Source organism: Chelmon rostratus, chromosome 13 (assembly GCF_017976325.1).
Source record: "Chelmon rostratus isolate fCheRos1 chromosome 13, fCheRos1.pri, whole genome shotgun sequence".
In the NCBI taxonomy this organism is placed as follows: domain Eukaryota; kingdom Metazoa; phylum Chordata; class Actinopteri; order Chaetodontiformes; family Chaetodontidae; genus Chelmon; species Chelmon rostratus.
The window spans coordinates 8,285,147-8,308,312 of NC_055670.1; the positions used below are offsets into that span (position 1 = coordinate 8,285,147).

The following is a 23,166-nucleotide window of genomic DNA, read 5'->3' on the forward strand; positions in this document are numbered from 1 at the left end:
CCAAAGAGAGGGAAGAGTAGATTCAACCGATCTGCTGTGCGTGAGGCAGTCCGTCGTGGACGGTAACTACCAGAGAGCGCTGTGTGTGGATCCGTCTGTCTCGCGCGTAAACACGTGTTTCCAGACGCAGCCGGCCCAGTGTGGACGGAACCCGGCGGTTTAGAGGCTGTGGTCGCAGCGGGCAACTCCCAGTTATGAGAAGCTGGAGGGTGGGGCTGATAAGAACAAACATGACTGGAAATTTACCTCGGATTTATTGAAGTTCGAAGGAGCTAAATTGCTCAGACGCGGGAGCGTTGTTCCAGAGAGAGAAAGTGGAGTTTTGTGCCGTGCCACGCATGAATACCCCCGCCCTCCTTCCCTTTCTCCTCATCTCACAGACCCTCTGCTCTCAGCTCACTTCCCTTTGTGCCCCTGTCTCCTAACTTTTGGACAATTTGCCCATGCAGATTAGCTTTTCAACGCGTCCGTATGTGAGTGCTTTGTGTTTGTTTGCGTATGAGCGTCTGGTTTGACTCCTACTTCCAACAGCTGTGGCAAACGCAGCCAGACCTTCCATTTCCAAGTTCCCCTCTCTTTTCCTACTCCTACTCTGCTTCTGTCTGTCTGTCTGCTGGCTTTTCCCTCTCTCTCTGTCTTCCTCTGTTCTCCCTCTCTCTCCTGCACACACACACACATGCAGGCACATGATGCACACACACACGCACACACACCTCAGGCTTGATATTCATAGCCTCCTCCTCCTTCACTTGACATGGGAGCCTTAACAGATGTGCCCCAGCCTTGAGCTGCCTCTCCTGCTCCCCCCGTCTCTCGCCCCCCCCCCCCCCTCTCTGTTGCCTCGTGCCTCACAGATTTACCTTATCTGTTGGTTTGTGAAAAGAAAACAAACTAAACTGCCATTTAATTTAATTTACTGCACAGTCTGCACACTTTGTAGAGAAAGCGTGATCAAAACTAAAAAGACGTGGATTGACCAGTGATTGTACCAGTAATAATAAAACTGACACCCAGTTGGTCACAGTATACATTCTGGCCGTCCTCCACCACCTTCACTCAATATTAAACGTATGCAGTGTGTGTATGTGTGCGTGTGTATGGAAATATATGTATATATATATATATATATATATATATATATATATATATATATATATATATATATATATATATATATATATATATATATATATGTTGAACTGATTGAGCTTAATTTGTGCACTTTCCCTTTAGTCAAATATCATTTTTAATTGCATGCTGCCTTATTTTACAAAATGTTTAAAATTTATTATTATTATTATTATTATTATTATTATTATTATGCTACATCTATTTTATTTTCTGCCTTCTGTCTGCCGTTAAAACCTCGCCTATTCCTGTTTTAGAGTTTCAGCGGAGCCTGAACGTGTGTGTGTGTGTGTGTGTGTGTGTGTGTGTGTGTGTGTGTGTGTGTGTGTGTGTGTGTGTGTGTGTGTGTGTGTGTGTGTGTGTGTGTGTTTCTCCCTCTGTGTGTGCGTGCGCGCGCAGCCAGTGCCGTGCGCTGGAGGCTTATGGTAATTGCGGTCTCCCGACTGGCCTTCTGGGTAGAGTCTGCGCGAGTGGGAGTGGAGCGAGTCGCTCGGTCTCGGCAGCGTTCATCCATTCTGTGCGGCACTCCCCGTACAGCTCCGTGCGTCCTCGGTGCGAACCGGGGTGTTCTCAACGCTCCTCGAAGAAAACGCGGGACGAGAGGCCACACGGAATAACCTTCAGCAAACCTTCCGCGACACGGATTCCGGCGTCGGAGAGGACATGGAGTGACGGAGAGCGGGAGAAAGGGGCTTTTTCCGAGGACGGCGTGCTCCGCTGAAACCCAACATGGCGCTGCTGCGAGGTACGGCCGAGCTGAATTAATTTCTCCGCGAGTCCGCCGACCTCGCCACCTGTATCCTTAGGGGGCCCGAGCCGCACGGCGCGCCGAGTCTCCGACTTAAAGGACCTTTGTTTCTTTTGTGGATTTCTCCATATCCCGACGGCTGTTTTTCCTCCGCGCAGGATCTTTTTGTTGCTTTTATGACTACCCAAGTGACATTTGCAGCCGCAAAAAAGTCCGTTTGAAATATAGGCTAATGGATGAGAGTTGCCAGTAGACAATAGAGTAAGGACCGAGAGCTTTATATGCACGACTTGTTTTGTTTCGTGACAAGTGGATAACCTGTTAGACACTTTTAGTTGTTTTTCTCGCCTTTGGCCGGGATTGTCTGTCTCCAGCAGACAGGACCGCAACCGGGCTAGTCTACGTACGCACGGATCGCTGCCCTCCGAGTTAACTTGGAAAAACAGGAAAAAGGCGTGAGTTGAGGCGCACGGACGACGGCTGGAACTAGCACCAATTAACCAGGTGAGGCAATCAGTGACAAATCCAAATGTAATTTCTTTCGCGTGTGTGTTTGGTGGCGTGAGATCTCCTGCACGGGGACGGAGGACGCACGGCGCTCTGTGTTTTTTTAAATAGTGCTACAACGGCCAAGATGCTTCTAAACGAGCCAGAGCGTTCATACGGTGTGTTTTCTGGTCGGAGACGGTCCTCGTGTCGGGCTGAATGTGGACGCGAAAGCCCGGTGTTGTGCGCAGAGGCTGGGAGAGGATCGGCCACTTCTAAGAATAGCGCATAGGGTGGTCTTTGTGCGTTTCGGCGGGGCAGTGGCATGTGGTTGATAAATAACACACGCGCACACACACGCACACACACACGTAATGATCCGACCGTGAGCTTGGCCTTTTTACAAGGTGAGAAGGACGTCCCAGAGATTAGCGGACTTGAAAGTGGCGCCGTCCTCGACGGTGAATATTCAGGCTTTTCGCACTCCGCTGAGTGACGAAGTGTGTGAGCGCCTGTGAGGCGAGGGTGGGAGTGTGTATGGGCGCGTGTGCGTGCGCGCACACGGAGCTTCTGCGCTAAACAAGGTTACGGAATTCAGCCTCGCCCTGCCAAAGGGAAGCGAGCGGTGCTGCTCCGTTTATGCACGGTTCAGTTCAGTTGGAGGGCATCCCCGCGGTGTGTGTGTGTGTGTGTGTGTGTGTGTGTGTGTGTGTGTGTGTTCGTGGGGGGAGGTGTTGGGGGCTTTTGTTTGTACAGAGTGGACGTTGATCAGTCGTCTCATCAGTCCCAAAGGTAGTGTTGGGGAGGGGTGAGAGACGGGACTGCACCGCTCACCTTCCTGTCTAGTTGATGGAAACCGCTCTGGCATCGTGCCACCGCGCGCGCGCACACACACACATACACACATACACCCACACACACACACACACACCCACACACACACACACACACACACACACACACACGCACACACACACACATTCTCTCTCATGTCTTGCAGGTGTTCTCCGCTATGACTTTGCGCTGCAGTATGTTGTCTTCCACTCTCGCACGCAGTCTCGCTGTGAGACTCGTCTTTTCATTGCGGGGGAATATCCTTTGCGCACGGAGGATCCAGCCAGCCTCGGACCCCCCCCCCCCCCCCCCCCTGCAGCTCCGATGCGCGCTGCTCTCTTGTAGGAAGAAAGTGTCACCCCCAGACTCTTCAATAACGTTAAAAATAGTTTCATAAAGTGCCACTTTGACTGTTACTGCCGCTATGATTTCTTCATTGCTTGAACAGCTCGGCGAGCGCTTGCGAATTTAAAGCCACTTTGCAATTCGCCTTTAATCCAATCCACTAATTTCCACTCTATTATCAACTATAAAACATTTGTTTTCTTCTCCAGCCGTGCTCCTCCTGCAGCACTGTGGGCGGCAGCGATCAGTATGAACCGCTTCTTATAAAGTTGCTGTTTAATTGGAATAAGTGCTGCAAGGCGTGTTGGATGTGGAAGTGAATGGTCTTTCCTAACGAGTCCTTAAAGCTCCTCTGCGGGCCACGACCAGCCAAGCAGCTTTTAACCCGACAAGGTTTTTCTTTTCTTCCTCTTCTTCTGAAAATGACTTTGTCAGACAGGACCACCGCAGGAGAGCGGCTCACATCGCGGCAGTTTTCCTCCCGTGCCGCCGCGCCTGCTGCCTGTCCTGGAGCCACACAGGCACTAATTAGGGGACGCTCTCTTAGGACGATCGATGTGCCTCATATTGGCTGGCTCCAGCTCATTGACGAGCTTAGTGAGGGAAGCAGCTACTGAAAGACCGCTTCAGCCCCGGCAGCCAATCCGCTCAGGACGGAGCCCGCAGAGGATCGCTCGTGACGCTCGCGCGCGGCTCGCGCTCGGGAAGGCTGGAGCTCGTGTTGGGACCTTTCGAGGGAACAGAGCAGAGAGAAGACCAGGGTGGGGGGATGGAGGGCGTAATTTTAGTTGAATTAAACGGCGACCTCTGATATGACAGGGTGAAGGATCTAGTGATCTTGTAGTTTTTTAAAAGGTAAAAATGCACATTTGAGCATCAAGATCGATGATCTATAAGATCATGTGGTTAATTGTTTGTCAATGTGCCCAAATAGTATGCTGTTATGCTGCGCTGAAGCACTGCTCCACTTATTCCCTTGAATTTAGTATGTTTTGGTGGAAATGATGATATATAGAGACTTTTCCGTAATGTGTCAATTATCTGAAGTGTATTAAGACATGGCTTCAGGTTCAGTTCGACTTTTAAACTGGGTTTTCATCCTGATTGGTATTTTTGGCTACATCCTTTTGGCTTTCTCACTAGAAACCCTGGTGGAGGTCATATGCAGCTAGAATAATCTGTGGTTGTGTTGTCTCTTCGGCCTCTCCCTCAGTACGACACAAACTTTGTGGCAAAGATGTCCTCATTAGTCGGGTTTTTGAACTGCTACGTCTGATCTTTCGGTATGATGGCCCGCTCCTTAAGTGCTGCATGTTGTGGAAGCGCTAAACAAATACTTCACATTTTGTGTGGGCCGAGTTTATTTATAGTGTACCCCGTCGGACTGTTTGCGCATCATTTTTCCACTGTGCTGTGATGTCAGCGCGGGGCTGATCTGTTTTCCAGGTGTTGGAACACAGAGGGGGAGGGCTGCTTACCATAGATTGACATAGTGTTTTTTTTCTTGCTCTCTTCAGTGTTTTATCGCTCAGACCCATTAGTTGTCACAGTGGGGTTCAAGGGTGGTCCCCAAACAAAATCATCCTTTCCATTAGTCGTATATTTCATTCATTAAAAACCACTACTGATTAGAGCTATGGAAAATGGCTCTACTATCTATCCATGAATATCGCAATCCAAATACAACAATATACTGCACTGAATGTTGTCAGTCAGCTGCGGCGAGGACTTAATGTGCGAATAAGCGCTTTAAACGTCGGAGAATCCCAGTTTAACAGCTTTCTGTTAGAGAAATTCACTTGTTAAGGATCCCTGCATGTTGAGGGGGGAAGGTGCACCTGAAAGCAGCACCAGCCGCGTGCCTGCTGGGGCATATTGTCATGCTGAGTGATGTGTGACAGTGGATGTGTCAGCGTGGCGCTTGTGGGGATCTGCTGTGTATATAGGAGCAACCACGCCAACCCATTTCAGAGCCATTAACCTGCTGTTCGTCCGCTTTTTCAATCAATGGGGACCACGTGGGGGAATATTACGCACAGATAGGGAGCACGTCAATAACATCACGGGACCTCTTTTTTTATTGCACACCGAGCCTGTTCTAAAGTGCTGGTCAATAGGCAGGGAAATGGGTGAAATTCGTCAAAAGAAGTGCGCGTGTTCTGTTTCATATCCAGTCAGAGAGATGCGGTCTGTTTTATTGTTGTCGCGCTTGTTTTTTTTTCCCTCTCTCCCTCTCTCTCACGCGCGCCTGGATAACAAAAAACAACAGTGTTGTCGCTGCCGGCGCTGCGCTCGCTGCTGAGGCGAGGTGCGTGTGAACAAAAGCGGAGGCACGGCAGAGAGCCGAGGAGAGATCGGTTTTCCAGGCGCTGCGCAGCTCCCGGAGGAGACGTCACGGTTTGATTGAAGCTATGCTCCGTGCTGGCCTCCCGGGACCTCGCGATGAAACAGGAGAGCCGCCCCCCCTCCTCCTCCTCCCCCTCCCTCCCGCCCTCCACTCTCTCCCTCTCTCTCTCAGCGCTCCACAAAGCTTTTTGTTTCGACGAGGTCTGGAGCGCACGGATCACTTCCCCGCAGAGATGTGTCGGCCCCCGGAACTGTTTCTCCGGCACAGAGACGGTCAGGACGGCCCGTAAAACCGCTCATCTCACATTATTCTGTGTCTTACATATTAACACTGATGTCTCTGCAGCAGGGCTGTTAAGGTCCAGTTTTTACACACGAAGCTCCTCTTTTATATAAAGTATAATAATCATGTCTCCAGAATCAACATTTGGAAGTAAATGGTTTCTCTGATGAATGTTAGATGCGGTGATGTGATATGAATAGGGACTAAATCCAATCCTCGCTGTGATTGCATTTAGTTTTGACCTCTCTCTGGCCTATCGGAAGATTGATTTAGCAGCCGAGTAATGATGGCACACCTCGGCTCCCCCATCCGAGTCTCTGCAGGCTCAGTCTTGATCAGGCCTCCTCATTTGGGTCTTAGATGTCGGCGCCTCGGGCGTCTCTCTGACGAAATCCCGCAGACGCTTGGCAGCGCAGCGGGGCGATGGCGATAGGAGTTTATTACAGCAGCCGCCTTCAAAGCAGGAATGTGTTATCTGTTTGGATGGCACATCGCTGGGTTCGTGTTGGCTATGTTTTGACCAGGGTTTGGGGGCCGTCACTCTGCTCCATAGCACCAAGTTAACGCTCAAAAGTGGTGAAGAATGAATGTGTGTCGTGAACGTACGTGATCGAGGCCACAGCAGTCTCGTTGCTCATGTGGCACTCTCACATGTGTGACCTTTTAAAAAGCCAGAAATCTAGGCCATGTCAGAGGTGTGAACGCTGGGTTTACCTCACACTGACTGAGCACCTGTTTAAACTGACACTCATTCAGCCTAAATTACGCACCACCAATAATTAAGCCTCCTCGTTAAACACTATTCATCCTATGCGGCGGGCGCGGCCGTGCGCGCGCGTGTATCGGCGGTGTGAGTCCTTTAAGCGTCGTGAGCTTTCATTAGGAACATCCAGCACATGAAAGCAACGCCAGCATTTCAAAGGAGAGTCAAGAAACCTCCGGTAAACGCGGGTCGACTCGTGCATGCGCATCCCTATTACAATCGGGTCCTTTGGTGGCATAAAGGGCCATTTAGTCCCCATTTGGCCCGGGATGAATAGAGCCAGTTCAGCAGCCGCCGCCCGGGCCCTAGTGACAGCACGGGGCGGGGGGGCTCACAATGTCGCCGTTGTTGACGGCCGTGCTGCAGAGGGGGGGGAGGACTGAACCGTGCACCGACTTGCATGCGGCTGTGCAGCGGCCCGGGAGGAGGCAGGGGCCCCTTGTTTACAACTCGGCGCTAATAATGTGACAGCTGAGGAGACGCCGCTGGCTCTTTCCAGCTCTGCGCTCCACCAGCAGCAGCGCTCTCCGCGTCTCTGTCTCCTCTGGCTCTCCCTCATATCCTCTGTCTCTGTTCAGCCCGCACTGTTATGTCACTGACAAACAGTATGTCAACTTTCCATAGATTGCGCTCTCGGGTCTACATTGAGATGATCAATTGGACCATTTGGCACACGTCAGCCTGATAATCAATAACAATTAAAATTTGGCACGCGTTCTTTTCCTCGCCTTCTCCCTTTTTGATGCAGGGTGTTGATGCTGGTGAGAGTGTGGCCCTGAGGCTGTGTACTTAGTAGTCATGCCGTAGTTTTGGTCCGCGTTCTTTATATTTGTCTTCGCCCCCCCTCAAAGATTTGTTCCCGCTGATTTCTATTTTGTTCACCGGCAGCGTGTGCAGATTTCCTTTCGTTTCGGGGGAGCGCGCACACACACACACACACACACACACACACACACACACACACACACACACACACACACACACACACACACACACACACACAGAGAGAGAGAGAGAAGCACAGAGCGGCGCGATGGTGCGTGCGCGCGCGCGCGCCCGCATTTAATCCGTGTTTATGCCCACCCCACCCCCGTCGCTGCGGAGATTATCCTGCGTCACACTGCATTTTTTTTTAGAGCTGATCGGAGCTCTGCGCTTCAGAGAGCCTGGCAAAGCTCCAGGGACAAAGAGCGAGAGGGTGCCTGCGCTCCCGTTTACACAGCAAAGACCCACATTCCCAGTTTGCCGTTCCACCACCGAGAAGACGTGCGAACCCGGCCGCGCAACAGCCATATCCTGGTCACGCAGGAGGCGTTTGCTAACGATTGATGCCCTGGGTCCTTTAAATTAGGATCTGCGTTTGTTGTTGGTTATTTATCGACTTGTGAAGAGGGAGAGAGGAGGCTGCTGGTACTGATAGAACCAGCTCCGCCGTCCGTCCTCAGCGTCTCCCACACGCGCACAGGCCCATTACCGGTACGCACACCACGACAGCGCTGGACTGGAGTCCTGCGGTGCCGGTGCGTAGGCTGGTATACCGCGGGTCACGGAGAGTTCAAGTCATTGTCGTCAGAAAGAGGGAGAAGAGGGAGAGGCGAGTTTGTTTTTGTCTTTTTTTTCCCTCTCCCTCTGTCTTTCTCTGTCAGTCTCCCCCTCTGCCCTTGTTTTCTCCTCCTCCTCCCTCAACAAGCGCACGACACCGGGATGCAGAGCTCGCCGAGGTTCCGCTAAAAACGCCCGGTGGTTTTCTGTTTAATGGCGCGAGTCGGGGCTCCGCTCCAGCGGTCTGCTTTATAAACGCGGCTCCGACCGCTGCGCCCCCCCGCCTGACAGCCTGCCGCTGCCGACCAGTGTGATGGATTGGGCGGCCGTCGGGAGTTGTTTGTTGCGCAAACTATTCTTAGCAGCGGGGCCGGGCGTCAACACGCGGCCTCTTCCTCCACCCTCTGTCCCTCCACTCATAATGTCACACTATAGCAGGATTTCTTCCAGAAGTGTGCTCAAAGCATCCGGTTTGTAGGCCACTAATGCGAGATAACCCACCACCCAGGCACAAAAAGCTCTTTTTACTGCAGGTTCAGACCTCACTGAAAGTATAAATATCCTGCAGATTTGAAATGTGTGGGCTCAAAGCTGCTGTTTCTTAGACTTCGGGGTGCGACGTCGATGCGATGTGTTTTATTTTAATTCTTGCGCCTGGCGCGAGTTTTCCAGATGGTTTCCTGTAATGTTTCGTCTCTATCGTTTCCTGTAGTAATTTGTTTTGATGTGTCGTGGCAGAAAGGTCTGGACCGGAGTCAGGCAGCCAACTCTAGCATGAGCAAGATACAGTTGAAGTGCAGCCTTCAACCAACAGCAGCACTTGAAAAGTGTGGTTTTGTTATGAGTGGCGACTCTGCCGTCAGAGAAGTTATACCGATTCCTGAAGTGTTCTGCTTTTCTTCACTGTGCCGTTTCTGCGCCGTCCCATTGCTGACAAAGCGTCAAATGGTGCTGTCAGTGTGATTTGCAATGTTGCAAGGGCATTATGCATGCACGAAGTGTAATTAAGTCCAGCTGTAAAGTGGCGGTTTATTGGCTAAAGTACAAACGCATTGCATGTATAAGTGAAACGCTCTGCTCTGAAAACAATATGAAGAATCTTGTATAAGTATCATGACGCAACAGCCTGTCAAATCAACAAAACTTCATCAGTTCTGTCCAATCTAAAATGAAATATATGAAAGACAATTTAACTATCGACCATATTTAAATAATTCCCCATTAGTTTTTATTGGAAGCTTAAAAAACAAGGAGACGTCGGAAATCAGATTCGTCCGTCTATGAGACTGTAACAGTATTGTATTATTTAGCATCTATTCCCCAATAACACGCAGCATGAACCAAAGGATTACCATACTGGTGATAGCACAGTGACCGATGTGGCACTCCCTCCCATGCGTAATTTTTTACGAGGTTTCAGCGTGCAGTTCAGAGCCTGCAGGTGTGCGCGCATGCAAAAGCTGCGTTTTATTCCCGGCGGTGCATGCAGTGCGCCGTCAAGCGCTTGATCCTGACCTTGAGGCCCGCGCAGCCTGTCATCTTCGCAGGACTGCTATTCATTTCACGGAAAAGACGGGCGCCGTGGCCGCGCACTGTGGCCACGCTGTGAAGTAATAACAGGCCGTACGACACCTGACTGACTTCTTGTTGCGCGCACCTATGCACGAGCAGACCGCTTCCTCTCTCAGTGGTCTGAAAGCTGCGGTCCTTTTTTTCCCCTCTGTTCCACGGAGAGAGACGTCGCCACGTTCGTTTGGACGGAAATGTCCACACAGGCAGCATGTCATTGAACATCTGCGTTTGTATAAGAGGCTTATTTTTTTCGTTGTCGTGTTTGGTCTCGTTGAGCGCAGACTTTTCAGTTGGAAGAGGGGGCGTGTGTGTGTGTGTGTGCGCGCGCGCGCGCGTGCGTGAGACGGAGCGAGAGCTGCATGTGTCGCTCCAGGAAACGCAGGAAGCAGGAGTGATGTGATTTCTCAACAATGTCTGTAATTTGCAGAAACGCATACACGTGGCCCTGCGCACATTCGCAGCTACACTGCACTTGTGCCCACGCATGCACGCACACCGTCTCAACATGCGGATGTTGTTGAAGCGGGACTGGCCCTGGGGAGCCGGAGCACGGGGGCTGCGGGGGGATGGGAGCGCTGGGGAAGGGAGGAGCCGTGCCGAGGGGGGCTCACAACAGGCTGATTAATGGCCCCCGGGTCACGGCAATAAAAGTGGCGTGCCAGCGGCGCGGCAGCGAGGCTCAGAGGCGTTTCTCTGCGATGATGGAGGAGCCGAGTTTCTCTGCTGCTCTCAGCACCGCCGAGCACGGCAAGCCTTCCCTTCTACTATTTTAAAAGCACTTCTCTGTGTGTGTGTGTCTCCCACCTAATTCCGGCAGTCAATCCCATAACAAACGGCCTGCAGAAATGACCAAACGAGTCATCAAGTCCAATATTCAAACGTCAAGATTTCCTTTTAAATAAAATCTGCGGGCTGAGAGCAGTAATTTCACCTCCTCCATTGTTGTTTCACCTGTTTGAGGATTTTTGAAATTAGGAAGTCCACTCTGTTAATATTCAGATGGCACTTGAGTCACCCAGCTCATAGGTGTTTTTTTTTTCCATTTTGCCATTTGTACAAAAAAGATTTTTGTTTTTTTCCCCCTCACTCGACTGTGATATCCCTCACTCTGTTATGCAGAGGCAGGCCTGTCACAGTTGTTAAAAAGTAGATTTTCATATCCACTGAAGTGAACCATTACATAATTATAAATTAAAATTGATGTATTAGATTTGCTGCCACCACAGTACGTGAAGGTCTTGTCCATGTTCTCGCTGTATATCAATAAAAGTCAAGCTTCACATTTGACCTATATGTTATATGCACAAATACGCATTTAAAAGAAACACATTTGGGTTAGCTACTTACCCAAAACTGGCAAAAGCCATCTTTTTGTAGCTGTATTCTAAAAAAGTTGTTAAATCCAGCCCCATTAGCACCCACCAGATAAAAGCACAAATTAAATCTTAAAGACCAATTATGACGTTTGCCATTTCCAAAAATGTTCCACTAATTAATAATTGATACCAGTCCTTTTGTAGCTCATTTCGTATCTCCGTAACATGAAATAACAGCTCCGTTATGCTCCAGCGCTTAAAAGAAATTCAAATGTATACAAAACAGTGGCAGATTTAAAGGCCATTTTAAAAACAAAGGGATCTTGGTAAAGCCTCAAGGAAACACAATTTTCACTTCCATGGCCACGTTCTTTATCATTATACCTGTCCTCTGTTGTAGCTTCTGAAGTTGAATCAATGGTTTATCGTACATTTTTGGCGTAGTTGTCTCTTTCTGTCTCACATGCTACACTTCTGCGTGTGTTCGTAGGTGTGAGTGTTTGTTGATCTGTGGCTCTGTGTTGGCGGGCGGTAAATGGTCTCCCGCCGAAGTGGTCTCTGATGTATAATCTCTGCTCGCTTCGCTGGCTGAGGCAGCCGAGAGAGCAGGTCAAAGAGGGCACAGAAAAACCAGTGTGTGAGGAACGTGACTGAATAGACGCAGCCCCACAATGCACGTCTAGCCCACGGGGTGGGCAGGCTGGGGGTCAGGCGAGGGGGACAGGAGGACGGGGTGGGGGTTGCTGAGGGGTGTTGACGGATGAGAGGGGAGGGGAGCCCACACAGTGCTTTCATCTCCAGCGACTACTTCTGTGTGTGTGTGTGTGTGTGTGTGTGTGTGTGTGTGTGTGTTTGTGTGTGTGTGAGAGAGAGAGGAAGAGTGTGATGACTATAACTAACGATGCCATTATCTGTCTTTTCTTTGTACCTTCAGCCTGCTCCCTGCGTCTCATTTCACTTTCACATCTCCGTGCCACATTTGATTGCTGTACAGCAACAATGTACATCTTGAAATATTATTTATGTTTGCCTGCTCCAAAAATGAAAGAATGTGTGATATTTCATTTCTAATTTGTGTTTTTGGAGATTTTATAAACTGACATTTTTTGGCAGCGGGACTCTTCGTGTGTGTGTGTGTGTGTGTGTGTGTGTGTGTGTGTGTGTCAGAGCCAAGACACTGACTGCTAACTGTTTGCTCACCTCCACAGGGCAACATCTGTTCGTGATGTCGATGCTGAGACACAAACCAACCTGGAACTAAGACAAGGGAACCACATCACACAAAACATGGCAAGTCCCTGCGCTCGTGCTCCGCTCCGATCACACTCATTTGTCACATGAGTCACTGTTGCTTGGAAATTAACGTTTGGTCTGTTTCACTGTGTGCACGCACGCAGCTAACCTAACTTTAAGAAACGCTTTTGTGCTCTGTTTCAGTGTCATATTTTCCAAATTTTCATTGAGGGATCTGATCTGTCACATTTACTTCTATGGTATCCCCTTTTTGCTGCAGGTGGATGCAAGGTTGACACCACTGGCAGCGATGGGGCTGGACCGAGGCACTCTGATGCACGATGGTCTTCGTCTCCACGGCGGGGTTGTATACCAAGGAATCAGAGCTCTGCCAGCGGAGAAGAGCCGAGAGACACCCGGCCTCCCCCTCACTTATAACAGGGATGGTCTTCCAGAGCTCATCTACAAGCCTGAAGGCCCTCTGGACAGTCGTAAGCCCACTAATGGATACCTGGGCCTCTACAAAGGCACCCCTCCAAGTCTCCACAAGCCTATGCTGGTTCCTGGAGCTGGAGCTGAAGGTTTAGGCTTGGAACGCAGAGTAGGGCCTGGAGATAAAGCATCTGAACTGGGCTTGGCAAGTGCTGGTGGTGGTTACCTCCGCCTGCCATGGCTCAGCCCCTACCCTGAAGCAAGCATGTATCCCTTTATGGACACATCCAAGTATGCGGCTCTAAACATGTACAAAGCCTCCTTGCTCAGCCAACCCAACCCCTATCTTCCCCAGCACCTGGCCTATCCTTCTCTGTGTGCAGCCCAGGGGGGCAATGTTAACCCCGCTGCAGCCGCCTCTGCTGCTGAGAGGCTCTACTATATGCCCCCCTATCCTCCTTCTCCCATCTCCTCTCCTCTGGTGGCACCCCCTATGAGGATTCCAGCAGTCACAGTGGCCCCCACGTCACTGGTACACTGCCAGGACAAGGGACTTGGTGTTGCACCTCCATTTGCACAGCAGCTTCACCAACCTTCCCCTCATTCTCAGCACCATCAGGCTGCTATAGACAGGGACCGGTCCCCGAGCAGGAGCAGCAGACCAAGCAGACCTCCCTCTAGGAAGGGCTCTAACAACAACAATAACACCAGTAGCACTAGCACTAGTGGCACCAGCAGCGGGAGTAATAACAGTCTGCCCACTGATTCTTCTCCACATGCATCTTCTCGTCTCCCCCAACCTCCCCCTCCTTCTGCTCTCATTGACAATTCACTGGATTTACAAAGGCCAGTCGCTAGGATAGGCCAGCCACCCACCTCCTCCACTTCTTCGATATCTGCCTCATCCTCATCCACGCAGTCCATTCCCCATCCATTTTCTGTGAGCAGCATGGCATCAGAGCAGCCCTCTCCCGCCCGGCCCAGCCCCCACAAGCCTAGGCCAAGAGAAGGGGCACCTGAGCACAGGAGTGCAGGGGTTGAAAGGAGACCCAGCAGGTCACCCACCAAACCCAATTTTGAGAGACCAGCTCACCAACCCCAAGCAACCAAAGACTCAGCAGAGAAGCCCTTGGATTTGTCTGGAAGAATACTGGAGTTTGGACTGCCTCCTAATGGATTCCCAGTTAAGATGGACCCTATGGCATCAGGCGCACGTTATGGACTGCCGCCTAGCCGAGAGCTCCTAAAGGAAAACATGTCTCTCTCCCCTCCCTCCCATCCTCACTCTGTGGTTAGCAGCACTTCTTCAAAGGTTCCAGAGAGGCCAGAGATGATCAGCACTTTACACTCCTCCTGGGTTGTACCTAGTCCCTCTCCTTCCCATACGCAGCACACACCAGGCTTGCCCCCTTCTCCAAGGCCAAACACAGACCACGGCCTTTCACAAGCCAAAGGCTCCTCACCCTCTGTCATCAAACACAAGGGTCTGGAGAGAGTCGTCCCTCAGCAACGTAGCTCGTCCTGCCCAAGGATAGGGGAGCCCAACCATAATGTTTCATCTGCTCAACACTCCTCTCTGGTCAGCTCAAGGCCTCTTTCTCCGAAATCCAACAGTGACTGGGTCAAACACAGCCCCGGCCAATCAGAACATACGCCAGTCGTGGGGCACCACAGAGACGGAACAGAGAAGTCTTCTCAGACCACTAAGAGAGGTGAAACAACTCCAGAGGTGTCATCATACAAGAGGCCTTGTTTAGAGAATGGTCACCCTCCTGGGCACCTTTACCTTCCTCAAAGTGACGCTTACCTGAACCACAGTTTGGCCTATGCCAACAGATACCTGCACTACCCCATGCCTGATGGCATGGCGCTTCACTCCCTGCCAATTGCAGGGAAAAGCCCAGTCTACCCTCACCCAGTACTGCTGGGCAGCAACAGCCTTTACCCAACCCACTTAGCAGCAAAACACCCTTTACCATACCACAACCTCCCAGCTGGTCCAGGAGGGGAATACCTCACTTATAACTCGCAGGAGATGGCCCATCCCCTGATGCAGACTCACTCAGACAACAAGCTGCCAGAAAGGGGAGATGCAGCTTTGAAGTCCCGGGGACAGGAGAAACCCCGGGGAGCTGTCGAAGAATGCGGGGGACACAGAGATCACAACACTGGGAAAGAGACAGGCGAAGGAAGCCAAATTAAGGTTGATAGGGAGGCAGGAGCACATGGACAGGCTGGCAGTCAAAGCAAAACCCCTTCTTCCTCTGTAACATCCAGAGAGAAGATTGTCTGCATTGACCTTGTACATTCAGACACAGATATTGAGTCTACCCCAACAGCCCACAAACAGCCCTCTGCTGAGACCAGCACCAAGGTTAACCAAAACGAATGTTGTCATAGTAACCAAAATCTGACAAAGACTGACTACGAGCCAAAACACCAACACCACCTTTCCCATCCTTATCCAGTCCACTCTGGACAGAGCCCCTCCCTTAAGCCCAATCACACTGAGAGACAGCCAGAAGCTCCCTTTGGGAAACCAAAGGCTCTCCAGGACACAGGCTGTCCTGGGGCGACATCTGGCACATCCCCAGCCTCTCCAGGACAGGTGGCCCGAGCAGAGGAGAGCCCGGAGGAGCCGAGCCCCAGCCCAGACCCCGGAGACCAAGACCAGAGCACTCTGCGCTGCGCCCGCACGTCCGGGGAGCGCAGCTCTGGTAAGGACAAAGGGGACAGAGACAGCCGTGCTCCTCACCTCACTCAGCACTGCACAGATGTGGTGAAAGAGGAGATGGTGTGCGAGAGGGACACTGAAAAGGAGGACAGTATTGTTGACCTTGGGGAGTCTCAAGGTGAAGGGGATGAGGACGAAGAAGAAGAGGGTAGCCACACTTCATCTAAAGGCTCTCGTAGATCCAGTCTGGCCAAGAGGATCGCAAACTCCTCAGGCTACGTTGGCGACCGCTTTAAATGTGTCACCACTGAGCTGTATGCTGACTCCAGCAAGCTGAGCCGTGAACAGAGAGCTCTGCAGGTAAGACCATTAACACTTGCGTGCGTGTGAATATATGCAGCGCAGGATATATCGGGCTCAAGTTGGTGGTGGGCTGGAGAGAGGTCATTACGACCAACGTTTCTTACGTGCAGACATTTCAAACACTTTCAGTTCTAACATCCACGCAGGAATAAACCCCAAAGGCCCACTGTCTTTACTCCCGTGCTGCAATATTCTGCCTGTAAAACAAACCCTGCATGTAATTGGCATACACCGCATTTACAACACAGCACAGAATAATGTAAGTGCTGTCATGCAACTGTCCTGGCCATAGGCTTGACCCTCCCCTTAGTTTATCATTGTCGCAGTGAGCTGGTGCAAGGCCAGTTGAGGCCCTCTATCAGGGAGGGCAGTTCAAAGGTTAACCAGGGCTGCCGTCTCTGTATGTTGATTAGCGAGCAGTCATTGTAAAGGTTATTTCTGTGCGTGCGTGTTTGTGTGTCCGTACGTGCTTGTCCTTGTGTAACTGCCTTGGGGCTAAAGCATGTGTTAGTGCTGCTGACTGTGCTATAGAGCCGTATACTGTAGCTCCAGAGCATGACTGTGGCAGCCTCACAGTTCACACTGCCTTTGGCTATGCTTAACCTCAAGGTTAGGGCAGTGGAGGGCTCGCTCTTAGGCTTTCTGCATGCCCCCATCCGCCAGTCGCTATCCTCCCCTAACCCTCCTCCCCCTGATGGCCTGTGCTGCCCTGCCTGGTTGCTGTCCAAGTTCATAATTCTCCTCACACCACTGGCTAAAAGACCCTCTTTCCTAACACACATCACACCACACCTGTAAATGCACAATTACAGCGACGTCCCCTACACTTGGCCATCATCCCCTGTCACTGATATACACACATTGAGCCATTTATTTTAGACTGTTATCTCTGGTTCCTTGTGCTCAATGCTCCTCACAGAAACACAAATGAATCCTATGCTACATTGTCCACTGGCTCAGAGGCAGATATGTTTATAGGTTGCACATGTCTGTATATGTTGTGAACACGCCCTAGAAAACTGTGGTTTTGTCTGTGTCATGCTTGTCAATGTACAGCTGCAACACAAAGCTATCAAACGCTCTATTTCTGGACACGTAAAAATTCAATGTAGAAGTCTGTTTGGAAAAAAAAAAAAATGAGGTAGCTGAAACTGAATTAGCGTTATCAATCAGGCTTGGAATGAACACATTGTCTGGATTATCTTTTTCAAATTTGCCATTCGTGCAGTTCAGAAATCATTTGATAGTTTTGATGCAGTGTTAATTGACCTGTTGAGTCACTTTAATTTGATTGTGTTATTTTGGGATTGTGGCTGCCAATTGTGTATAAAGAAACATGTGGAGAAACATAACATAAATTCATTAAAAAAAGATGAAATGATGGACAGATATATTGAGCCCCCCCATTCTAATTGCTTAGATGGAAGTCATATCACGAGAGGGGAGTAATATAAGTCAACCTGCAGCTAACTGGGAGGTCAGTTCTTTACATTTCTTATCACATCTGCCTCTGATGGGCTCTGTCTCCTTTGTACTCTGTATCGCTGCACACTCCTTTTTTCCCCCACTCCCTTCTTTCCTCTTTTTCATCTCCTCTCTCTGCCTCAGGGCTTAGATGTATATGTTTCCTAGCCATGTTTATGTTTCAGGAAGGGAGATGCCAGGACTTAAGCCCCAGAGCGCATGGACTCACAGTGGCTGCAGTAGTCTAATCTGTGTCTTGATGCCATGCTTGTGATTTATCTGTCTACCTTTTTGTCCTGTGTGTGTTTGTGTGTGTGGGTTTAATTTCTTTGGCATTTTCTTTGATTTTTGAGACAATGTGATTTCTGACGCAATTTTTGCTTCTTTAGCTGTTGAGGCCAGATTGAGGCTTAGAGAGGTGTGTGTGCGGCGTGGGCAGACGATGAGTGGTTTTCATGGGTTTTCTCTGCATTTGTGTGTGTGTGTGTGCGCACAGCGGGCAATGATGCGGTTCTCGGAGCTGGAGCTGAAGGAGAAGGAGGGCGGCGGTGTGTGTGTGTCTGCCTCGGCAGCGGCAGCAGGACGGGAGCTGGCAGACGGCCAGCACAGAGAGCGAGCGCTGGAACACTGCCAACACACCACCAGGCAGGGAGAGAGGGAGGGTGAGTAACCTAGCACCACACACACACTCGTAGTGCACGCACGCACACACACATGCACCCACTCTGCAAATGAACACTCAGAAAGGGACACACACAAACAATAGGTGCGCGTACACACTCACATGCACTTGCAGCAAATGCTGAGGCAAGACCGGGTCACTCTAAAAAAAGACACGCTCTTCCGTACAGACTCGACACACACGTGCACATGCACACACTCTTACACAAGCGAGGCAGCGCAAGCGACCGAGCCAGCGAGAGACGGAGAGGGGGAGTTTTATTTTCAAGAAGTCTTTTGTGCTTATCTGCGCGGAGAGACGATCGAGAGGGAGGGAGGGCAAGAGGAGAAGGAGGGGCAGAGATTGCGTGAGTGAGAGAGCGAGAGAGTGAAAGCAGGGGGAGAGTTAGTGGGTGAAAGCGGATGGGAGAGCGCAACGGAAAGGGGGGGGGGGGGGTGCAGAGAGGAAGGGGAGGCGGGGGTTAGTTACATTGGCTGGGAGCCCAGCTGTGTGTTGGAGCGAGGCCGCGGCTGACGTGTGAGCCTAATTATGGCATGGAGAGAGACAGAGAGGGAGAGGGAGTCGAGGAGAGCGGGGGAGCGGGGGGGGAGGGAGTCACGCTCAGTGTGAGAAGGGCGTGGTGCGGTCATGCCGTGGGGGAGGACAGGGAAAGGGGAGGGAGAGGGATGGGAGTCGCCGTGCGCAGCGAGGGCGCAGGATGTTTTCTTGCCTCTCCTCGCTGGAAGTGCGAGCGTCTGCGCTGAACCCGTCAGCCCGCTGGCTCGGCTCACATCAGATTAAAAAGTCTTTACCCCATCAAAGTTTTACTGCCTGTCTTTAAAGCAGAATAAAAGCTGGCTGGTGTTTAACTGGCATTCTCCCTCTGTCAATCCCCCACCCCGTCTCACCGCCGCCCCTCGTTTCCCCTGCGCTCTTTCTGTCTGTCTGGTTTTTGCGGTCTGTCTGTCTGTATTCCCTCCCCATGTGTCTGTCTCCCTTTCATCTTTGCCCCCTTCCTCCCTGCCCCGCTTCCCTCCGTCTGTCTCTGCTTTGCTCAGGTGTCCGGCCGGCGTACACCAACAACAGAGTTCCAGTCCTCCAGAGGTGTGGCGGCCAGAAGGAGCCTCTGTCCCCGGGGCACGGGGCCCGAGATGGGGCCAGAGGTGCCAGTCAAGGAGGGCTAAAGGATGGAGCCAGGAAGGCAATAAGAGAGTGTGAAGGAGGTCACTGTGTGCCCCCAGTTTTGACTCCAGCAAAAGGGTACCCCGAGGAGAAGGTCATCCCTGGCTTTGGACCCACCAGGAAACGGCCGCTCGGCCTCAAGACTGAGCCGGAGGACACAGAGAGGGACGAAGGGGACAGGGTGTTTCACCCAGAGAAAAGAGCCAGGATTTCTACGGGTGAGAATTTCTTGAACATGCCTCGTCACCCACATGCCGCTTCCATTTTCCTCAAACCCCCCCTCGCCCCTCTTTTCATCTGCTTTCAGTGCATCTAATTCCGCCCATTCTTTTCCCTTCATCCTGTGTTATGCTGAGCCCTGTCTCATCCCTTGTTCTTTTTAAAAAATCGTTCTATTCCTTTTGTCGCTTCCTCCTTCCCAATCAATTCCACCTTAAGCCCGCTCCATCACAACCCCCGCTCTCCCCCCTCTTACCGCTCTCTGTCCCATCTTTCGCTCTGTGTGGCAGCCAGCTCAGAGAAGTGTTTAATCCTGCCTTTGAGCGGAGTGCGGGAGAGAAGCGAGGAAGAGGGACAGCCATTCTCTCTCTCTTCTCTCGGCTCTGCAGTTCCTCTGCTGCGCTTACCCACCCTCTTCAAAGCTGCTCTTTTCTTCTCTTTTCATCTCCTTTCTTTTTTCCCTCATCTGTTTGGGTTCCCTTTTTTTTTTTATTTCTGGCATGCGGTATCGCGCTTGCTCTCCCCGGCACTGGCAGACGAGTCAAATACCCGTCCCCCGTGAATTTCAGGGGGGAGAACTCTCCCTCTGCTTCTCCGGTTTTTATTGCTTTGTGTCTCCGCCCGATTCTTGACTTCTCTTCCCCTTTTACTCCTCAATCTGTCTGTTTCAAATCCCGCTCCGTGCCTCTCCTGCCTGAGTGCGTGTGTGTTAAATGTAAGGCTCAGAGGGGGTTTTACAAACCATGAGAATGTAGTGATTAATGGCCTTTGTTCTTTGTGCTCAGTTGTTTGCAGGCCGGTATGTACTATGTATATACAATACTTCTGTGTGCTGCAGAAGGTGAGAGTAGTATCTTTCAAAGGGTGTGTTATGCGTGTTATGACACTTAAAGAATAACTGTTGTGTTTGTCTGAGCAGTGCATGTCTGAGTTTATCCACCATTATCTTTTGGCTGAGGTTAAAACTTGAAAAGACCAAAATTGTTGCATTTAGCTGTTTTCACAGTACGACGGTTCCAGGCTATAAATGAGAGATAGCTAACAGTATATTTATGTGTTTGCGTTGTCTGCAGACGAGCGCGAGCAGGCCGTTCCTGATGAAGATGACGACGACGAGGTGCGGAAGCTCAAGGTCTGCATCGAGCTGAAGGGGCTGCGGCTCAGCAAGCCCGCTGGCGGCGCAGCTTCGCCCGACGGCTCCCTGATCAAACAGGAGAGGCCGTGGCCCCAGCCCAGATTGATGGCCCCGGCCCAGAGCCTACGGGAGCGCAAGATCAGGGCCGGCGAGCCGGAGGACAGGGCTGCGGCGCAGAGAGCCGACATCAACAGGAAATGGGGCTGCGAGAAGCTACTTAATGGTAAGAATGAAGCGGCAGCCGTGCAAACCGCTGCTGTATCTCTGAGTGCAGCTAGGGTAACGGAAATCTATCTTTGGCTCACGTTTCACTTTCTTGTTGAGCAGTCTGTCTTTTGGGGGATTTCCCGTGAGCCTTCAGGGAGGGCGCAGAGGAAATGAGGTAGGGGATGCTTCCTCCTGCCAGAGAAAAGGCTGGGGAATCAGAAACGGGACCTGGGGACTAAAAGCCGAAATGCCCCCTCCTCCCCTGTGGTTTCGGGCTTTTTGTTCAGCTGGTCTGCAGCCGGCTCTGTGAGAGCGATGAAAGTGCGAATGAGGGAAGTGGCTGGTGGAGATGCGCGTGGGCAGGTGTAGTGTGACTAATGTGTGATCAGTGATTTTTCTTTTTCTTTTTTTCCCCTCAAGACCAGTCAGAGGGAAAGGGAGGGCTGCGTGTGTGTGTGCGCGCGCACGCGTGTGTTTGCGTGTGTGTGTGTGTGTCTAGTTATTAAAACCAGGGCTTTCCCTTATTCATGTGCCCAAACTGAAGCAGAGGGAGGCACAGACGAAGAGAGAATAAAAGGCAGGAGAGAGATTAAAGGGAGTGAATAAAGCAGGGGAGATTTTGGTTTTATGTTTTCTGCAGAAACCATAGGCCTTGATTGGCCACTGAATTTTTTTTTTTTTTGTGCTTTCACCTTTTTAGATAACATCACCGTGGCAACAGACGCGTTTTTTTTTTTTTTTTGACAATGAATGTGGTTATTCCACCATGTGTCTGTCAGGGCTGTCTTTCTTTATTCTTCCTTGATTCCACTAATCAGATAAAACACATTCATTCAAGGGGTTACATGGAAAGTGCCTGTGCAGTGTATTCAAGCAACATGCATAATTTCACTTTCTTCCTCACTGGTTCTCAGTCGATTTAATGTGCTGTTTATTCTAAAAGGTACATTGTAACACCAATCAGACCTAGATCTCATTGCTGAGTAGTTAGAAATGCTTCGCAGTGATCCTGAGGAGGAAATACGTTTCCATTAAGCTATTAAACAGCATTTTGACATTGTGGTTTCAAGGGCAGGTTTTTATTTTTTGTGTAAATATGTACTATAAGAGGCTGAAACCAGACAGTGCCACATTTGTTTAAGGAGATTACTCACAGCAGTGTCCTTGCTGCAGTGAATGAGAGCACACAAGTCACTACGGGGGTGTTTATGTGAGCCTGCAAGTGTGTGTTTTCTTTTTTTTTTCTCTCCTTATTTTCCTGAGCGAGCAGGCATGCTGCGCTCCCAGACAGCTCTGTGCACTCATTAATAAACCAACAGAGGGTGAGAGATGGCCTTGCAATACCTTCCCATCCTCCCCTTCCACTGAGCTCTCACACTATCAGCCGCTTACTCTGCCTCCCTCTTCCCTCTCCTCCTTCTCCAGGAGTAGCCGCTTCTCCCCTTCCCCCCAGCCAGCTGAAGGACAGGGCGCAACCGCTGGGCCCCTTCTCAGGTGACCGTGGCCTCAAGGAGCCCAGGAGGGGCCCCCCCTCTCCGGCCCCGCCGCCGTCCGCGGGAGGGGCCCCTCCCCTCAAGCCCCGTCGCCATAGTGACACGGACAAACCCAAGGGCAAGCGGCCGTGCAAGACCAAACACACCAGTCAGAGGGAGCGCGAGCGGGAGCGGAGGAAAGAGGCCACACCTAACAGCCCGGGCCAGCGTTGTGTAGCTGATCTGGGAGCAGCTGAAGATGACAAGGTGAGTGCTGATAGGGTGTCTGGCCACGATACGGGCGTCTGGATGTTTGTGGCAGCGGAGTCTGTTTCAGTATGCCTGTCGGCGCCTCTGATTATGCAGCTGGGAGAGAGAGGGAGAGGAAGGAAGTATGTTTACAATGTTTAGAGGGCTGCTGGAGCTTTGACCTCCTCGTGCCCTTAGCGACTCCCCGCGGAGCGCCGGCATGCATGTGCGTTCGTCTCTGGCCTTAATTGTCGAACGTGTGTCATCGGCGCTGTTTTGTGTGTAGGTGCGTGCCAGGGCTGCAAGTGTTTGTGTGTTTGTGAGCATTCCTGACATAACAACAAAACCCCGGAGCAATTATACATCACACTCAGCGGCGCACACACTCCCTCGCTCACACGGCGAGGAATGTGGCGGCCACGGTCGAGCGTATGAAGTGCCCGAGTTCAAAAGAGGGGGGAAAAAAAATGAGCACGGGGAAAATTTGAGGGGGAGAAAAAAAGGAGAGAAAA

General features: G+C 51.0%; 1 protein-coding gene across 2 annotated transcripts in view; it reads left to right on the top strand.

Annotated features, from left to right (window-relative positions):
• The first annotated feature begins 1,610 nt into the window (after nt 1–1,610).
• Nucleotides 1,611–23,166, top strand: part of bcor (BCL6 corepressor) — a 33,749-nt gene continuing 12,193 nt past the window's right edge. Inside the window, exons 1-8 of one of the 2 annotated variants that reach the window (XM_041951185.1) lie at nt 1,611–2,380; nt 12,572–12,653; nt 12,877–16,062; nt 17,486–17,542; nt 18,026–18,191; nt 19,249–19,590; nt 20,665–20,949; nt 22,359–22,672. In XM_041951185.1, coding sequence (XP_041807119.1) covers nt 12,651–12,653; nt 12,877–16,062; nt 17,486–17,542; nt 18,026–18,191; nt 19,249–19,590; nt 20,665–20,949; nt 22,359–22,672 — 4,353 coding nt within the window. In that variant the 5' untranslated portion in view covers nt 1,611–2,380; nt 12,572–12,650. The remainder of the gene's footprint in view (nt 2,381–12,571; nt 12,654–12,876; nt 16,063–17,485; nt 17,543–18,025; nt 18,192–19,248; nt 19,591–20,664; nt 20,950–22,358; nt 22,673–23,166) is intronic. The other variant, XM_041951186.1, reaches the window with a different exon arrangement.